Below are 17,953 nucleotides of genomic sequence, written 5' to 3' on the forward strand. Positions count from 1 at the left end.
TGGTATTAATCAAAATATCTTTAATACAATCACAGAGATGTACATGTGCATGAATAGGCTGCTTTGTACTGGAAAGCAAAGACGGGACTTAAAAGTATTATCAAGGACAGCGTGGGGGAGAGCACATCCTCTGCATTTGACTCTTTGCAATCGTAACTATTACTTCTGGCAAGAGCTGATGTTACACTGCCCAGCAATAGGTCAGAAACACTAGCAGGAATGATGATCCTTGACTTGCAGCCCCCCCCCCCCCCCCCCCCCAACTGCCAATCTGCATCAGCACATTGCTGAAGGACTTAAAATCAACCCCAGGCCCCAAAACAGGGTAGGCTGCACATGTGTGTGATTTAAGCAGATGAAATGAACTGCTAGAGGCTGAAACATACAGACAGGTTAAATGGAACCATCTTGAGACAGCAGGTTTTTGATGCAGGGGGGCTGCTTAGGGCAGCAGAGATACAACTGGATTTTGCCTATCATGTGATCTGAAGCAAATCAAGGCTTAGGAGAGCGGAGAGCATTAAAACTCCTTGAACCAAGGAAGTCAAGTGTGGCATCTTTGGAGGTTTTTAAAGAGCGGCTGGAATGATGGCCATCTGTTAGGAGTGCTTTGATTGTGTGTTCCTGCATTGCAGGGGGATGGACTAGATGGCCCTTGGGGTGCTTCCAACTCTGTGATTCTATGATCTAAATATCACCATGTTAAGTACCGGATCCCTAAACATGGTGTTGTTGGAGGTGTCCTGAAACAACTTATTGCTTCATAAATGTCAGTCTAGGCTGAGAATCCACACCAGAAACTATACCGAATGATTGCTTGCCTCTGATTTCAGACTATTGGCTTTTACATTTAAGACAGAGAGCATAAATATGAAAATCTAGAGGTAGAAAATGTGAAGTCTGACTCAAACAATCTTCATACCAGTGCCACTTTTGAGCCTTAATGTCCTGGTCTTGAGAGGGTGGGCAGAATATACCGGTGAACAGTGGGCATAGCTTGTTTTATAGCCCCATGCACTTTATAGAGGACACAAGGTGGGAGCTATAGCGGGATTCTACCTAGGAGAAAAAAATGCATCAACTCAACATGCTCCTTTGTTTCCTACATTAATTTTGGCATTTCTCTTCAAAGTACTGTGATACCTATAATGTCAAGCGTACAGGTAAAGCTTTGAGCCATTCAGATCTATCTTTAAGGCTCTCTGGGTGTTGCATAAATTCTACAGCCATCCACACAGTCTGTTGTGCCAGACATCCTTCTACAATAAAACTGCCCTTCTGCCTTTATCACTATAATGAATGTCTACAAATTATATGCATTTCCTACATGGAAAGCAGAAATGTACAAGTAGACAAATCTAAAAATGATATGAGTCTTCACATGTGATAGTGACAATGCAATTTATTTCTATGCAATTGCACATGTACACATGCAACAAAAAACTTGCTCAACCTTATCAAAATAGCACTTTTTTCTTCCTTTTGCCCTCTTTGCCATGAGACGTACTGGAGGCGGGGATAGATAAAATGGATTGGAAAACCAAATTGCCAGATATTGTTTTTAATTCACTCACTGACTTGTTAACTTGCAAAGGGTTACTAACATTTTAAAGAACTCCTCATAATCTATTTTCCATATCTAATACATTTTTCATCACATGTAAGACACTCCAACTTATGCATTTTCCACTGTGTAAAGATACCAGAGAAAAGCAGATTGTACGTGGATTTTTCTTGCAGGAGATGAGTATTGCTACCTCCTAACTTTAGATTTTGAGTGCACCTGGACAGACTCCAGACTGAATGCTGGTTGCACTCCCTCACTGCCATCCCCCATTCCTCAGGCATACTCTGTCCATTTTTAAAGTGCCTTGCATGGTTACATGATTAAACAGTTGCTTGATTCTGTATTTATTTATTTTTTAAAAATGTTATGGCTGACACTAGTGCCAACCAATTACAGCTGTGTAAACCCAGCATCTGCTACAAAACAGAAACAAAGTTTCCCCTGAGTTTGTTTTGGGGGAGAAGACTTTACTTGTGCCCAAAATGCAGTGAGTATACTACAACAGTCAGCTCACCATATCAAAGTCAAAATATTTAGTTCAGTTAGCATGTTGGTTTTGCGCTTATTTCTTCAAATGCCCAATTTTTTGTCTACCTTTTCCAGTTTTACTTTGGGCTACATAAAACTTTTTTGCTGGTCAGCCAGTGAGCTGTGATACCACTTAGTGATCATGTGCTTCTTTGATATAATAGTCCTGAAGAAAACAATGGTGTGATTGGAAAATTCCCTTGCAGGCATGTACACTTTATGTCTACTTTGTACTTAAGAGCTATAACCTGTACTGGAATGAAAGCAGCTCTGATAAAGCACCAGCACATCTGGCTAGTTAGGTGAGGGTATGCCTAACTTTGGTGCACCCACATTGCAGCTGTAGATGAGGAGCATTGTTGAGGGTCAGGAGCTTCCTGACAGGCTGTTCAGCAGTTTAGGTAAAAGGTTTTGGCTCCGTTGCCACAGGAGGGCCAGGAAGGTTTTGGCCATGTGAATCCTTCATTTCCAGTTATGTCAAAGTGCAACTCAATCACTATGTTATTCAGTCACAGAGGAGGTAAAAGTTTCAACTAATTACCTTCATTTCCCCCCTTAGTGTTACAGAGTCTATGATGCAAAGGATATATCCTCTGATCTGAGAGCTCTCCAGATGGAAGGATGTGAAAGAAATTGCAAAGATTTTAATTACCCTACCCTTCTCAGTTTCTGAGAAGATTTTGCTGCACTTAATGGCAACAGCATTAACAAAGGCTGCTTAGAAAGTACAATGTCAAATCCCAATGTCCTGGATCTATGCAGCCAATAGGAGCCAGCTGATTGCAAATCCTGTGGATGAATCCAAAAAATTCACAGATAGTTCAGTAGCGCATGCTCCGCTACCCAAATTGCAACTCTGGGCACTCCAAACCATTCAAAAAATGCTGGCTCTGGGCCAGGGACCATTCCTGGCAGATGCAGGTGACATTCTCTCCCTGAGTAATGTTTTTGAAAGATGCATTTTTGATGTGTGACCTGTGTCAACCTCAGTTGAACTGGTGCATTCCCTTTTTCCTGGGTGATGCATAGACATGATAGGCAGGCTGTGGTCAAATGGATTTGCCACCTGAACAAAGACGAAGCTGCACACAGGGAATTTCCCCACAAAGCTAGGACTGATCAGTGCTAGTTCAATTGACATGTAAGGGGCTGACTCAGTAACATTTTGCGCGACTGTTGATATTGAATGAAAGGGGAACTAGGACACAGAAAGCAGCTGCTCCTGCCAGGTTGAGTCTCACCTTGCGATGTTCAGTCATTTCCGACTGGGTGCCCCCTGGTGTTGCATTCTGGGAACCAAGGCAATATACAAAAAAGCAGTCCTGAGATAAATAGGCATTTAATACAACACCCAATGCTCCCACTGCCAGACCCCATTAAGGAGCACAATGGGAACTGAGTGTCCAAAACAGGAAGAGGACAGAAGAGCAGCTATCTTGTTGCTATCTTGAGTGTCTGTCGTTGCTGGAGAAAGTGGTACAGAAGGCCCTTAATGAAGTCAGCCATTTCAGTAGAACATACCAGAAGCATTATTCTTCGACCTATACTGAAATGCAGCTCTGGGCTAGGCCAAACCTAACTTAAATAATTGCCTTTCGCATGCACTTTGGTTGGACAAAAAACTTAAAGCCTAGGAAGAGCAGAGCCATCACTGCAAGGGAACAAATGACCAGGAGGCTAATATAGGTAATGTGGGACAGGGGGTGTGTATATGGCTTCTCTGCAGGAATCATGTTGGTGAGGTTCAGCATGTAGCCAAGAGTCCATCCAGCATCACTCTCCCCAATCTGAAATGAATGGAAGGAGGGAACAGCAGTCACTCACAACAGGAGGGATACACAGAGCTACTAAGAGAAAGCAGAAAAGAGTGCAATCCAAAACACCCCAACCTACACCAATGAGCAGAGGCGTGGCAAGGGGGGAAAAGTGCCCGGTGCACTGGTGCATCCTCTGCCCCTGCCCGGAATGCTCTTGTCACACCCCCCCAGAGGGGCGCCCCCCAGGTGCATCCCCTCCCCCGTTCCTTTGGAGCTATGCCTCTGCCAATGAGGAGAATATACTTCCCAAACTTTCCACCAGTACCCTATGGCCATTTCCAATTTCTGTCTTTTTAAGATACCTTTCCCAGAAAGTGGATGTACGGCCAGTTTTCCTCAGTGAAGTGGTAGCCGTTGCCAAGGATTATCATTATGTAAACACCTGCGAAGCAGTAGTCGGTCAAGTACTTTTCTTTTACCCCTGGAAACTCTGCTTTCACCTGAAGACAGAAAAATGAACCAAGTACATTAATGCCCTACATCATACTGCATGGGTGTCAGAGGGATGCTTCTTATTGCTTGGGGAATTAGTGTACCTCATTCCAGGGTTTGGAGCAGAAGGCCTTAATTTTCTGTACTGCTTCATACATAGACACTTCCGTCAAATTTAGAAAGTTCATTACATAGTAGAAAGCAGAAAAGGCCTAAATCAAAACATAAATGAATGTGCTTAGAAAAGTACAAACAAAATGGAAAGCAGGGCTCTCTCTGCCTAAGACCCCACAAATCTGGGGGCAGAGACTTGTAGGTAAGTTGGCGGTAGGTTACAGAAAATGAACTCCTACCTGACTCTTGAGGGGACAGAGGCTGAAGCTAAATCTAGAAAGTTAATGCTCCATCTCTGCTCCATAAATATAATACATACAGAACCAGTCAAATCCTTGCCATGTCCAGCATAAATGAGCTAATGTTTTCCATGGGTTCGGAATTTCCATATAATACTACACCCCATGGCCACTCAAAGTACTTCGTGTGCATCAGACATCAGAGGTGCACAGGGGGAATATGGCACCCAGGGTAACCACTGCCCAGGACACACCGCCATGGCACTCCTCCCCCCGTGCCCCACTTACCTTAGCTGGTGGAGGAGGGCAGCGGTATCCCTGAGCAGCCTGGCTGGGCCGGGCCTAGCAGAGCCAGGCTGAGGGGTGCCTGGCAGCAGGCTCCCGGTCTGGCTGCTCCTTCAGCTGGCAAAGCCGGGCACCTACCGAGGGGTGCAACTCTGTCCGGCCCCTCCAGGCTGCCCAGGACCGCCATCACCCTCCTCCGCCAGCTGAAGGATGAGCTTGGCAGGGCCAGGCCAAGGGGGGCGGGCTGCAGCAGGCTCATGGGCTGGGAGCCTGCCGTGGGACCGCCAGGCACCCCTCACATGATCAGCTGGTGGAGGAGGGTTACCATGATCCCCGGAAGCCTGGTGGGGCTGGACCAGGCCTGGTGGGTGAAGTGGGGGAGGGCCAGGAGCCTGCAGCGGGCTGCCCCTTGGCCCCACCCCACCAGGGTGCTCTTTCAGCCAGTGGAGGCTGGACCAGATCCTGCTGAAGGCCACTCCTTTGCCTGGCCTGGCCCGGCCCGGCCCAGTTCAGCCCTGCCAGGCTGCCCAGGACCGCCGTCACCCTCCTCCGCCAGCTGAAGGAGCAGCTTGGTAGGGTCAGGCTGCAGGCCCGCCAGGCACCCCTCATGTGATCAGCTGGTGGAGGAGGGTGGTGATGGTTCTGGGTAGCCTGGTGGGGCCGGGCCAGGCTTGGCAGGGTGGGACCAGGAGCCTGCCGTGGGCCATCCCTCAGCCCAGTCCCACCAAGCTGCTCCTTCAGCCAGCAGAGGCTGGGCTGGAAGCCTGCTGCGAGCCGTCCCTTGACCCGGCCCGGCTAGGCCCAGCCCCACTAGGCTGCCCAGGATTGCCACTGCCCTCCTCCACCGGCTGAAGGAGCAACCTGGCGGGGCCTGACACCCACATGATCTAATGGGTGGCGCTCAGGGTCTATTAACCCCCCATGTCCCTCTGGCAGATTTGCCACTGTCAGACATATTCTCAGAAGTTCTGTAGGAACATTTGCTTTGACTAGACACTGATATGGATCAAAATCATAAGGAGCATGAATGCTCTAGATCAGTGGTTCCCAACCTAGGGTACGTGCACCCTTAGTGATATGTGCCAGTGTTTGGGAGTATGTGAAAAATTCATAATGGGTCTGCTAATAGGGGTTACAATTTCAGGGAAATGGGTTGCCAAGGGGTACATGAGTGAAGAAAGGCTGGGAACCACTGCTCTAGATCCCTGTAGCTTGGTAGGACTTTGCCATCCAGTAGAAGACCGAAAGGTCACAAAACGACTCAGACACAAGAATGGAGATCTTGTTTCCAATTCATCAATGATGGTGCAAGAATGAGAGACATCCTACAAAACAAATGCAACAGTAACAGGTGTGCTGACCGTGAGGAAAGAATAATATTTTCTCACTAAGTCATATTATGGCTTGAATGCTGCAAAAAGAGACATGTGCGCACAGCAAAGACACACAGATGTGATTTTTTAAAAAATACAAAAATATGCTTAATTTGTATTGTATTCGCCAAAATGCCTCCTCCTCAGCTCTCAAATCTCCTTTCAGACAGCTTTAGTAAGAGGTTGTGAAACACCAGACGTTGCTGATTGTTATCTGTTCACACATGGTTTGCATATGATTTATATCTATTGTCTTTTATTGTTAGGCTAGGCCAGGGGTCGGGAACCTTTTTCCCTCAAAGAGCCATTTGGCTCACCCTCCCCGCCACCCCCCCACTCCTCGCCCCCCCCTCGCCACTTGCTTTCGCCCGCCGCTCCCACCTCCCAGCACCTGCAGGCGAAGATGTGCCCACCCTGCTGCTTGCAGGGCGGGGGAAGAAAGCGCCCGCTTCAGGCAGCAGGCAAAGCCCACGGAATTGCCCGCCCTGCTGCTTGCAGGGCGGGGGAAGAAAGCGCCTGCTTCGGGCAGCAGGCAAAGCCCACGGAATCGCCCGCCCTGCTGCTTGCAGGGCGGGGGAAGAAAGCGCCCGTCTCGCAATCAGCGAGGCGGGCAGCAGGCAAAGCCCGTGGCGCGGCCTGACCGGCCGCAGGCAAGGGATGCGCCCCGCCCTGCTGCTTGCAGGGCGGGGGAAGATGGGCCCGGCGGCTCCGCTCATGGAGCCGCAGAACAGCAGCGGAAGAGCCGCATGCGGCTCGCGAGCCGTGGGTTCCCGACCCCTGGGTTAGGCATTCCCTGCAAGCATTTTCTAATAAGTTCTCATCAATTTTTTTTAATCATTTAGCCTTTATTTGGCATAAACAGTATAAAATCACATTTCCCTTACAACATAACAGAATGGCCTCCTATCTGTATCATCTGACCAATCCAGAAGAGTTTTTTCACTCGCTCGCTTCAATGTTTTCCCTTCTGCCATACTACGAGGTAGATATAACAATCTAGAAATGTGCAAAAGGGTGTGTTCATGTGGTGCAAATCAATTAGAAACATTAACTCACCAATTATTCCGTTGTCCTAAATTGGCAAGTATTAGAATCAAATACTCTAGGTTGCTCTCATCAATTATGTTTTCTCCTGTTTTCATTTGAAATGTAATTAAAATACACCTTGGCTGGTTCTAAACCATAGTGGACATGATGTCGTGAGGCCCTCAAACTCATACAGTTTCTTTCTATAAAAAGGATGATTACTTGGCACTCTCTTCTGCAGCCAGTATCCACCACACTGAAAAAAAGCCAGTCTTTCAAGAAAAAGGTAACTTTGTCTCTTTAACACTGTACTAACATGCAGACAGATTCTTCATTAACTGCTATTTTTATGATTACTTTGATGTGTCTGATTTTCTGATTTGATTTTCAGTGTTTTGCTTTGATGTGTCTGATTTTCTGCTTTGCTTACTTACTAAATTGTAACATGCCTGAATTTTGCCTGGGTTTCTCAAAAAGCCCACATAAAGCTCTATTGCTTGGTTCCTCTGCTATCATCACTGTAATTAGAAGGGCAACCACACAATGAAGTTTAGATCCAGTGTGTGAAACTCTTTAAACAGTTCAAAATGATGTTCAAAATGACGTTCTGCATCTAGCCTGAGGGCTTTTACAGATATCATTCAGGCTGCCAAATGTTTTATGCCCTGGATTCTTACTGGTTTTGGTTTGTTAATTTTGAATGAATTTATGTTTTTAGGACATTATCTTGCGAGCCTCTTCAAGCTGGTCTCTAAAAGGCGGGGCATAATTTTTGTAAATAAATAAATTATAACAAATCAAATTGAATCCTCAGCCTCTACTGCAGGAAGACTGGTGTCTGCATAGACTCACCGCAAAATGTCCGTACACAGGAGGTACAAAAATGCCATTGAATGAGCATCTGGAATAAGGGCAGTAAGTAAAATTGAAGATTCTCTGGACGCTGGTATGGCAGCTGTCATACTGCCCAGTGCCCTCAATTGTAATCTGTGAGAAAGGTAGGGAAGGCAAACTACCAGCAAGGCAGGGGTTTGTGAGCAGGTCAGAAATGTTTACTGTCCTCCTATAACCAGGGTGGAAACATGGATCCTGGTATCTCTCAGTTGCTTGCCTCTACAGAAAAAATAAGCAGGTGAGTCAAAAGATATAAACGCATCATAAAAATAAACAGCAATAGCCGATTGCGTTGCAAGACATGGGTATAGGCACAGGTTCATGGTTGAAATCAGGCCAAGGCTACTAGAACACAAACTGGTGGCCAGAAGAAAACATCTTTGTGTTTGATTTCAAAGTGTGTAAGCCCCTTTTGAGTCTTGAATTCCAGGAGAAAAGTGGCATATGAATATTCCAAATAAATAAGTAGCCAACCAGACCCCCAAGTGCAGGAGATAATTAGAAAGCACAGAGGAGCTCAGGAAAGCCAAGCTCCTTCTTTGCTCTGGAGCTTTACTTGCTTTGGCAGGTCACAGTTATGTTGCAGTGAAACAGTTACAATGTCCAGTTAGTATTAGGCCCCTTCCTTCTACACAGCAAATGTATAATGCGTTCCAGTTGGGATAAAGGAACCCATTTCCCTGTTTTCGTATTCACATGCATCACTGAAGGAAGCGACTGGAGTCCACAGAAACAATCCGGGTTACTGTTGTGCCTTCGCATGGAGACGCGTCTATTCTTTTTAATTACTTCCCACCCACATGTAGCTACACAGGCATGCACAAATAAACCACCACAGTCATGCCGATGTCTCACGATATGAACATCTGCACCTCTGCAGATACGCAGAAATAAGCCGCAATTAAAAAAAAAAGGAAATGGAAGGTGAATAAAGTGTCTCCTGCCCGGCCATTTGCTTATGAGCCACTGCAACCCAAGACTTTTTAAAAGACTTGCTAGTTTAGCAATTTTCAAAGAACCCAATTTGGGGGGAAATAACACAGGACAGACTTGTTTTGGGGGCAGGATCTGTGAAATCCCCCCCCCCCCCAAAAATGGTTTTTTTACCGTCCTACACCCGTGTTTATTGGCCCGTGCGAAAGGGGCCATAGGAAGACCAAGTTTCAAATCCCCACTCTGCCGTGAAGTTCTGCAGGTCACTTTGGACCAGTTGCTCCTTTCCAGTTTAATCTACCTCAGGGTTATTTGTGAAGATGAAATGGACAAGGGTAAAGCACACACACTAATCTGAACTCTTTGGAAGAGGAGCTGGCTGGATGACACTTAAACAAGGCAAAGTCAGTCTGTTTTTGTTCATTTCTCTGGCTCCAACCAAAATATTCTTCAAATTGGAGAAAGCTTTAACCAGCAGAGTGTAAGCTGGGTTCCTACAGTGTGAGGGTTTTTTATTTTGTTTTTAAAGGGATGGGGGTAGTTTTTTTGGATGGTGCAACTTCAGGAGTGTTCCTGGGGAAATCTCTCCAGGGTCTTACCGGTAGAAGACTCAGAGTTGACAATATCAATATCATTAAATGAAAAAAAGTCTAGATGAGCAAAAAAAAAAACCCCAGTACTTGCCTGAATATCTTTGACCAGCTTCTGAAGTAGCGCGTATTCCTTCCCATAACACAGGAAGCTGTGTGTATATACAGAGTAGTTCTTCCCATAGAAATAGAAATGCAAAATATCTCGTTGTGACTCGATTTTTTCCTGCTCTGGTGCAAATGTTATCTGCGTGGAAGCACCTCCAAGGTCCAGTGCCCCTGTTGTTCCCAGACCGGAGAACATGCGAGGCAGGAAATCTGGCCAGATAGACTACAAAAAGAACATGTCCAGTGGGAGAAAACAGCAGGGTCAGGCCAAGGGACAGAAGAGCCAGGTTGGGGAAGCCACAGAAGGGGATCTGACTGAGGGAAATGGAGGCAGGAAGAAAGGTTAGGAGGATGCTTAACACAGGAGTACCAAAGGACATGTGATGCTGAAGTGCTACTGTGTTTGGAACTGGAGATATGTAATTTGGCTCTAAAAAACAGTCTCAGGTTGCCCCCAAATGGATCAGGATTGTGGTGCTAGGGAAAGAGAGAGTTCACTTCTGCCATGCCATTTTTCACTGAAAAATCCATCCATTTATTTAAAACTTTTCTATGCTTCCTTTCCCACCCAAGACAATGAATATTAAAACATTTCAAACATTAAAAAGCATTTCAAACACAAATACATTAAAAAGTTAAAGTTACTGAACAAAATATATAAACACATAAACATGTGTCACCTAGCTCTTTTGAGCTTTGGTTAAAAAAAGACAGGCAAAATACAGAACCTTCCCCCCCTCTCCCCCACAAGGATGAGTAATTTTTTATTAGTGACATGCTGCAAAGGAAGTGTTAAACTTTCCCTTGCCCACAACATAAGGTTTAATCCATTTTAACACCCAAACAGGTATTTTTAATGTTCATATAGTAATAGTTCCATTCACGGAACTCCAACATCACATGAAGTTTGGACCTGAGTTAGAAAGAAATAAATGTGTTAGATCTTTCAAGACTGAAGTAAAAAAGAATGGAAATATATCCCAAAGAGTGCAGACAAACCAATCAAAACCAAAGTGTGATGAACAGATTACTAGTAAAGTTTCAGCAAATGCTGTTCCTCTCTACACTAGGGGGTCTACAAAATCTTATACAGTAATATAAGCAAGATTAATTCCCTCTGAAGTAATACAACCACAATCTGAGGCCTGGGATGAAGATACCATGGTCAATGTATTGTTGAAAGCTTTACCATGGTCAGTTGACAACTGAGCAGATGGTACGATGACAGGGTGTGAACTGATTTATTGAGATCAGGGTTGATTCTGCACAGTACAAATGTAACAGGTTTTTCAAAAGTCACCAAAATGGCGATCTTTCTGAAAAATCCTGGGTTGACTCCACTACTGAAAGAACAGCACAGGCACCCAACTGCTTCATTTTCCCCATCCCGCTGCACTTCTTCAGCCTTATGTCATGTCAGTTAAGTTTCTGCTGAGCTGCCGACTGGCGTGATAGCCCGGCATTTCAGAAACATCCCCCAAGCATGTTTTCTCCCCTTGGCAGCAACTGTGAGCACCATTTCAACTAAATGTGTATAGCAACAGATTCCCAACAAATTGAGCCATTGCAAGCAATGGCCCTGTTTCCTTTTCATATTATTTTTAGGTGCTCAGAGCATGTAGCTAGGCAGATGTGGACTGGACATATTGCTTTGCTCTCTTTTTGGACAGATTTTATTATTTTCTATATCACAGCGTTAAGGGAGGGGGGTTTGCATGGTTCATGTTTACATATATTGTGGTTTCAAAGACCTAAACTTTTTTTCCACACTGTGGAAATGGGAAGGGGAGGTCCTGCTTGGGCTCCCAGGGTTGCTGTAGATTCTCCACCAATCGGAAGCATCCCTTAGCAGAGGGTGGGACCTGGTGGAAGAGGGACTGTGGTGATGGAACAGCCACTCAGAACACAGGGAAAACGGGATGTTTGTGACTGCGCTTTGCATTGTTTTTTTAAAAAGCAGGTTTGTGAGAAGAGACAGAAAGAAAACGAATTGTTTCCTTCACGGAAAATGGGCACCCATGTGAAGGACAAAAACTGAATAAAATAGACCCAGATTCAAAAATAACCGATGTAATCCATTACAGAGTCCTTTGGGGATGGGGCGGTATACAAAATTTAATAAATAATAATTAATATTATTATATTATTATTATTATTACTATTATTATTATTATGCTGTGCGGAATCAACCCAGATTGAAAGGACAGAAAGGGTCCCAAATAATCTCATATGTTTAGTGTGCATCCCTACAGCAGATGGTGGCACATAGTTGTATTCTCTTATAGCATAAGTTTTTGTGGACCAGAGCCTGTTCTAACCCACAGATGGTTCTGCTACAATCTGTAAGACACTTTTTTTAGATTGCCACAAGAATGCTGTTTGTTTTTGCTCACATGGCAAGCGCACAGGAATCTGCCAGTACTAATTCTACTTCCACACCTAACAAGCTCTTGGATGTTTGACTGGAACTGGGACACTCAAAAATGGTAAGGAGTCTGCGTTGTAAAGAATGGACCAGGCTCTGCAGTGCCATACCACCTCTGTTCTGACATTACCTCCTTAAAATTGCCCAGCAGGTAATTAACAGTGATCCAGCCATAGGCACCTTCTTCCTCACCACTGATGATCCTGGCACCCTGGAAACTGAAAGGGTACGAGTTCAGTGTTGCTGCCACTTCAGAGAGAACCTTCTCAGCAATGGTCTTGTTCTGCATTCTGCATGTAGGAAAGAGCAGGGGGAGGGCATGTCAATGCAGCTCCATTAGGGTCACTTGTGAAGCTCATTTCCTTCTTGGCCTTTCAAAACCATGTGATGGAAAGTGCCCAAACATTCCCTGTGCATGTTTACTTAGATAAGGCAGATGCTAGAATGAAACATGAACTGCAAAGAAAGTTTCAGCTGCTTTGAAAGGTGCACACCTCACTTATATCTGGCACAAGGACAAGCATTTCCAGCAGCTTTCTGTCTTTGTATTCACATTTTAGAGAAGTAAGAAAATGCAAGTTCAGAAGAAGCCCTTGTGGCACATTTCTTATACATTCCTTGCTAGGAATGTGCGATATACCAAGTTGCTTGGCTACAGACTCATCTCTGGTGACAACTATTGCACCATTGAAACTAAAGTAATGGCAAGCAAAAGATCTGTTTAACTCCTTTTGGGAACTTGAATCACCAAAGGCTTATAGCAACGTTTCAGGGCAACACAGTGCATTTGTCTAGTAAGATGGTGCTGACAAACTTCCATTTTGGTTCAGATCTCCCCTCCTAGTTTTGATGAAGTGACCAGCTCCTCTCTGAATGGCACATTAAGTCAAAACATAGGATTCCTGGCCACAACAAAAAACAGAGAGGGATAGGCTTGTACATAATTCAATAGTGCTGAGAGAAGAAAAGGGCTGTCTCCAGGAGAAGCCATGCCTTGCCTAATATCTGGCCATCAAGGCCTCTCAGTAATTATTCAGTGTACATTTAGTCATGAAGGAAACCAGTGGCACTAGCCACTGCTGAAGAAAGACTGTCCTTCTCATTTCCCATTGAACAGGTTTTTGCCTGCCAAACCCACATATTACCAGTCAGCCAAAAAGACTGTCCTCAGACAAGCCCCTTCCTGAAATTTAAAAGCAAGATTTTTTGTTTTTGGACCTGGCTGCTTATTCTATAGTTGGGATTGAAATGTGTTCCCAAACTGAGAATTTTGCCTGCTCAGGACTATCTTTGTCTTGGGAGGACAAAAGTGACCATTGACACACACAAAATGTCTCAGCTTCTGACCCCACTTTTGATTATTTGCTGTCCAGACCTTGGACCTATGTTGGCAAGGAGACCTTTGCTAGAACAGCAGTCTTATAGCCAAATAAGTCTCCTCGCATTTTACCTCTTGGTTTCTCACTTCCCCTCTTCTGTGAACCCTATGTAGGTGCCTTGCCACACTGTCAGAAGACCTCCAACTGCCACAGTGTGGGTCACTGCCCAGTCTGGAGGCATTCCTTAAACCTTGTAGAACCTAAGCCAGCATCAGTTAGCAATGAGACACAGTGGAAAGAAGGATTTGTTTCTCAGGCTGAAACAATTTCAGTGTGGAGTAGCAGCTCAGATTGGAAAGTGGGTCACACTGATACATGGCTAAGGTACACGCTAACCCAGTGGTTCTCAACCTGTGGGTCACGACCCCTTTGGGGGTCGAACGACCCTTTCATAGGGGTCACCTAAGACCATCGGAAAGTGGTCTTTTTATATTTTATATATACCAATTTTATGGTTGGGGGTCACCACAACATGAGGAACTGTATTAAAGGGTCGCAGCATTAGAAAGGTTGAGAGCTGCTGCATTAACCCATACACACTAACAAAGAAGTGAGGGAAATGGAGAGATTATACTTTGTTGCCACCACATTCCTACTTTCCTTTGATATGCTGGGGGTTCTACTGCAGTGTATTCAACCTTTCTAGACCTGGGACGCACTGAGCTGCATGCAGATGACATCACACTCATGTGACAAGAGGCAAAGCTGGAGTTACCAATGTCAAAGCCACAACCAAGTGGACTAGGAACAGAAAACAGAAACTAAACACCACAAAGCGTAATACTGTAAAGAAGGTGAAAGTAATGGAGGAAATGTCTCCCTCACCAACGGATGTCTTATTATTCTGCCACTCCTCTCAGCCTGTATGCAAAAAGGAACAGGGAGCTGCAGTGCCCTTAACCTCGAAGCAAGAACTCTAGCTGCAGCTCCTTACAAAGGGCAACCCAAGAAATGGTACTTCTAAAAGAGCTCGCAACCCAGCAGATGAGGCTGTGCTATCCAACGGAGGGTCCTTACTCATGGATTGAGCACAAATACTCTAGTGTACAGAGGAAATAGGGAGGGGGTGAGAGAGCAACACCACATCACTGTGCTAAGCAGAACTTCCCATCTATGTGACTTCCAATCTGTGTGAGCACCGAGACATACTTAAAAGCAACAAGGAATAAAATGCACTGATAGCATGCTTGTGAAATGCAGACACTGTATAAAGCTACTACTTAACTGAGCCACCCCAGGGTTGGGCAGAGGCACAATCTGAACACACATGCAAAACCTTTATCATTGCTAATCCCAAAGAAACTTTGAAAACTGCCAGCCATGGAGCTCATTCCTGGCACTCCTGGGCTCTCAATCAAAGTGCACAGAGTATTCTTCTTTGGTACCTCAGCAACCGCATGCCAGCTGTTGTCCCCAAGTAAACAGGTGTTTCTTGATATTTTCCTGCAGGAACTACTGTCTTTGCATAATCCATGCACTCCTTCAGGGACAAACCAGCTTTTTCAGGATCATGGGCATATGCTGAAATCTCCGGCCCTGGGAAGAAATAAAGCAGAATTTGATCAATCTCCTGTAGTTCAGGGATATTCATCTTTTTTTAAAAGTTGCATTTCAAGGTAATTCAAATTGTTAATCAAGAAATACTGACTTGTGTGATCTATCCAATACCTAGGACACTTCTAAGGTAGGAAAGGAACAAGGTTTGCTTTCTGGTTTTTCTGAATATGGCCGATTCCCCACGGTCAATTGATCGCATGATACTCATGCGAAATTTTCAAGGATTCAGGAGGAACTCCCCTCTGCCTGATCGAGGAACAAGGATTCATCCCGGTTCTGGAGCTCATTCTCCCCCTTATCCCGCGCCTTTGCCGAACCTGCCCGAAAGTACTACTTAAAAAAAACACACATCTTAGATCCAGTTTGGAGGGGAGGATCGGGGGTCTAATCTTGGCTCAAATTTATGCCGTGGAGAGTGATGCAAATGCCTTATAACCAATCAGTGTGCGGTGGGCTCTCGCAGTGCGGTTCTCACGAGAGAACAATAACCAACCAGAAATTTGGGCGGGGGAGACGTGATGATGTCATAACGTCAGCACATTTTTGCAAGGCGGGGGAGAAAGATCCTGCCCCAATATGGCATGACAGCCAATCAGGAGAGACCTGCCAAGCCAATCACGTGGTAGTGGGGATTGTTACATTTCTTGAATCCGAGATAGGCCTAGATGTCTTCACTGGAAACATACTGCGGTGGGGAGGTTAAAACCTCAATGAAAAGGTGCAGTTTATTTCAAACTTGGATTGATCTAGATTGAATTTCCAGGTGGGGATTCAGCCTATGCCTCTTTCCAGCCCTTCGCCTTACTGTTTCTCCTGTATTGTGATCAACCCCAACTTTCCCATTTCCTTACCTTTAATATCACACATATCAACCTGCTTCACTACTCCAGTGTCATTCTCCTTCTCTGCTGGCCATTGATATATATACAGGCTTGTGTGAGTAGAGCCAGAATCCAGCACAATCCCATACTGCAGAAGAAACAAAGCCACAATATCATTCCATATAATGTGGCTCATTAGGATGATGCAACTGAGATGTACTTCTGCATATAGAATTACTATTTCTAATTTGTTTCTATTAGCTATCAGTAAAAATACCTTGGACAGATGGAGAAAGGAGAGAAAAATCTCTTGTTCTGTTTCCTGTATGTCAGACTGTTTCTTGGAAGTAATTAACAGTGATCTTTTCACATTTTACATGTCACTGAGTTATTACTGTATTTCAGACTGGTGGATATTATTCTTGTCCTCAACTGGAACCCTTATAATCTCTGCACTTCAGTGACGACATATTTCAGGTTTCAAACTGAGCGACATATATATATATATATATAAAATGTGGGAAGTTTTGGCCTAGTAAATCAGTCTGATACTGATGTGGGTCATACTGGAATTCAGCCTGCAGGAAGATTCCCATGGCGGATTCAGTTGTCAAAGCATCAATCAGCCCCATTCAAAGAACTCTACTGTTGACATGCAGCTAGGGAATCAACAGCCGAAGCCATTAATACATGAAGACTACTTACACTAAGTAAGACCACTGGTCTATCAACATCATAAATGTCTTATCAGACAGGCTCTTCAGCATCTCAAATAGGGGCCTTTCACCTCACTGATTACTACCTACTCCTTTTGATGGGAGATTGTGGGGACTGAACCTAGAACCTTCTGCATGCCAAGTGGATGCTCTGCCACTGAGCCATGGCCATTCCCTTTACAGGGCTTCAGCAGGAGCATCCCTTGTGACCCACCTTATTGTTTTTTCTGGTAGCATGTATCTGTGTTACGATCACTGCAATTAAACCAATTAGAGACATGCCAAGTAGTGCTAGGATGATGGCAGATTTTCTGGAAAAACATCTCCTCAGCTTGGAACCTGCAATCACAGTAAAGAGAAGGTGGATAGGATCTGACAGAGCTAGAGATGACCAAAGCATGCACCCTCTCCCGACACTGGAGTGTAGCCCAGCAAGCAGCCAGGCAATAGCCATCACATTGCCTTGCGTCCAGCTGTTAGATCTCAGCCCAGGTGCAGAAGCCTTCCAGCCTCTGCTTTTGGTGTCTGCATTTCTGTGGGGCTATTCATGGTCTGATACTACTGGAATTTGTTGTTTCACAACAAATCACTTCAGGGGGCCTGCTGGCTCCCAGCATTGCTATACAATTGTAAGTATTTCTGAGAGGGAGAACTACTCTGCCACAGTGATTTTTTAAGGGTCACAATGCATTCACTGAAAACAGTGTGTCAAGCAGAGGGGTTTAAAACATTTAAAGCAAAGAGTTATGCTGATGTCATTGTTACTATTTCCAAGATGTATGAGTTAATAAATACACATTTCATGTAGTATTTCAACTCGGAGATTTTATGAAGCAGAACTATGCACTGACATTGGAGCTGCTGGAAAGGGGAAAGAAGGCGATAGTTCAAAGACTAAAAAGTAACTCAAAAGTAAAACAAAGGTAGATCATAGGAAGTGGTCCGCCAGTGGTTTTTATCATGATCACAAATGAGACATGACCACTGCTAAAGAATGTACACTTCCCACGGTGCAATGATTCTTGTCAGGACTTCTCTTCGTTGCTCATGATAAATTAATGGCACACACAAATGCAATAACTATGACAGAACTGCAGAATTTAAATGGGTCAGCCTAGCTCTGTCTAGGAGGTTTAGCATCAGTTTGCA

The 17,953-nt window shown here is 44.8% G+C and overlaps 1 protein-coding gene across 3 annotated transcripts in view; it reads right to left on the bottom strand.

Moving 5' to 3' along the window:
- Positions 1-17,953, bottom strand: part of ENTPD1 (ectonucleoside triphosphate diphosphohydrolase 1) — a 56,552-nt gene continuing 38,599 nt past the window's right edge. For 2 of the 3 annotated variants that reach the window (XM_048505823.1, XM_048505824.1), the window contains 9 exons: positions 17,019-17,143; positions 16,119-16,236; positions 15,096-15,246; positions 12,462-12,621; positions 9,893-10,129; positions 8,234-8,494; positions 4,449-4,556; positions 4,215-4,352; positions 1-3,882 (listed from right to left, as the gene is read on the bottom strand). In XM_048505823.1, coding sequence (XP_048361780.1) covers positions 3,676-3,882; positions 4,215-4,352; positions 4,449-4,556; positions 8,234-8,494; positions 9,893-10,129; positions 12,462-12,621; positions 15,096-15,246; positions 16,119-16,236; positions 17,019-17,143 — 1,505 coding nt within the window. In that variant the 3' untranslated portion in view covers positions 1-3,675. The remainder of the gene's footprint in view (positions 3,883-4,214; positions 4,353-4,448; positions 4,557-8,233; positions 8,495-9,892; positions 10,130-12,461; positions 12,622-15,095; positions 15,247-16,118; positions 16,237-17,018; positions 17,144-17,953) is intronic. The other variant, XM_048505825.1, reaches the window with a different exon arrangement.

Source organism: Sphaerodactylus townsendi, linkage group LG08 (assembly GCF_021028975.2).
Source record: "Sphaerodactylus townsendi isolate TG3544 linkage group LG08, MPM_Stown_v2.3, whole genome shotgun sequence".
Taxonomy (NCBI): domain Eukaryota; kingdom Metazoa; phylum Chordata; class Lepidosauria; order Squamata; family Sphaerodactylidae; genus Sphaerodactylus; species Sphaerodactylus townsendi.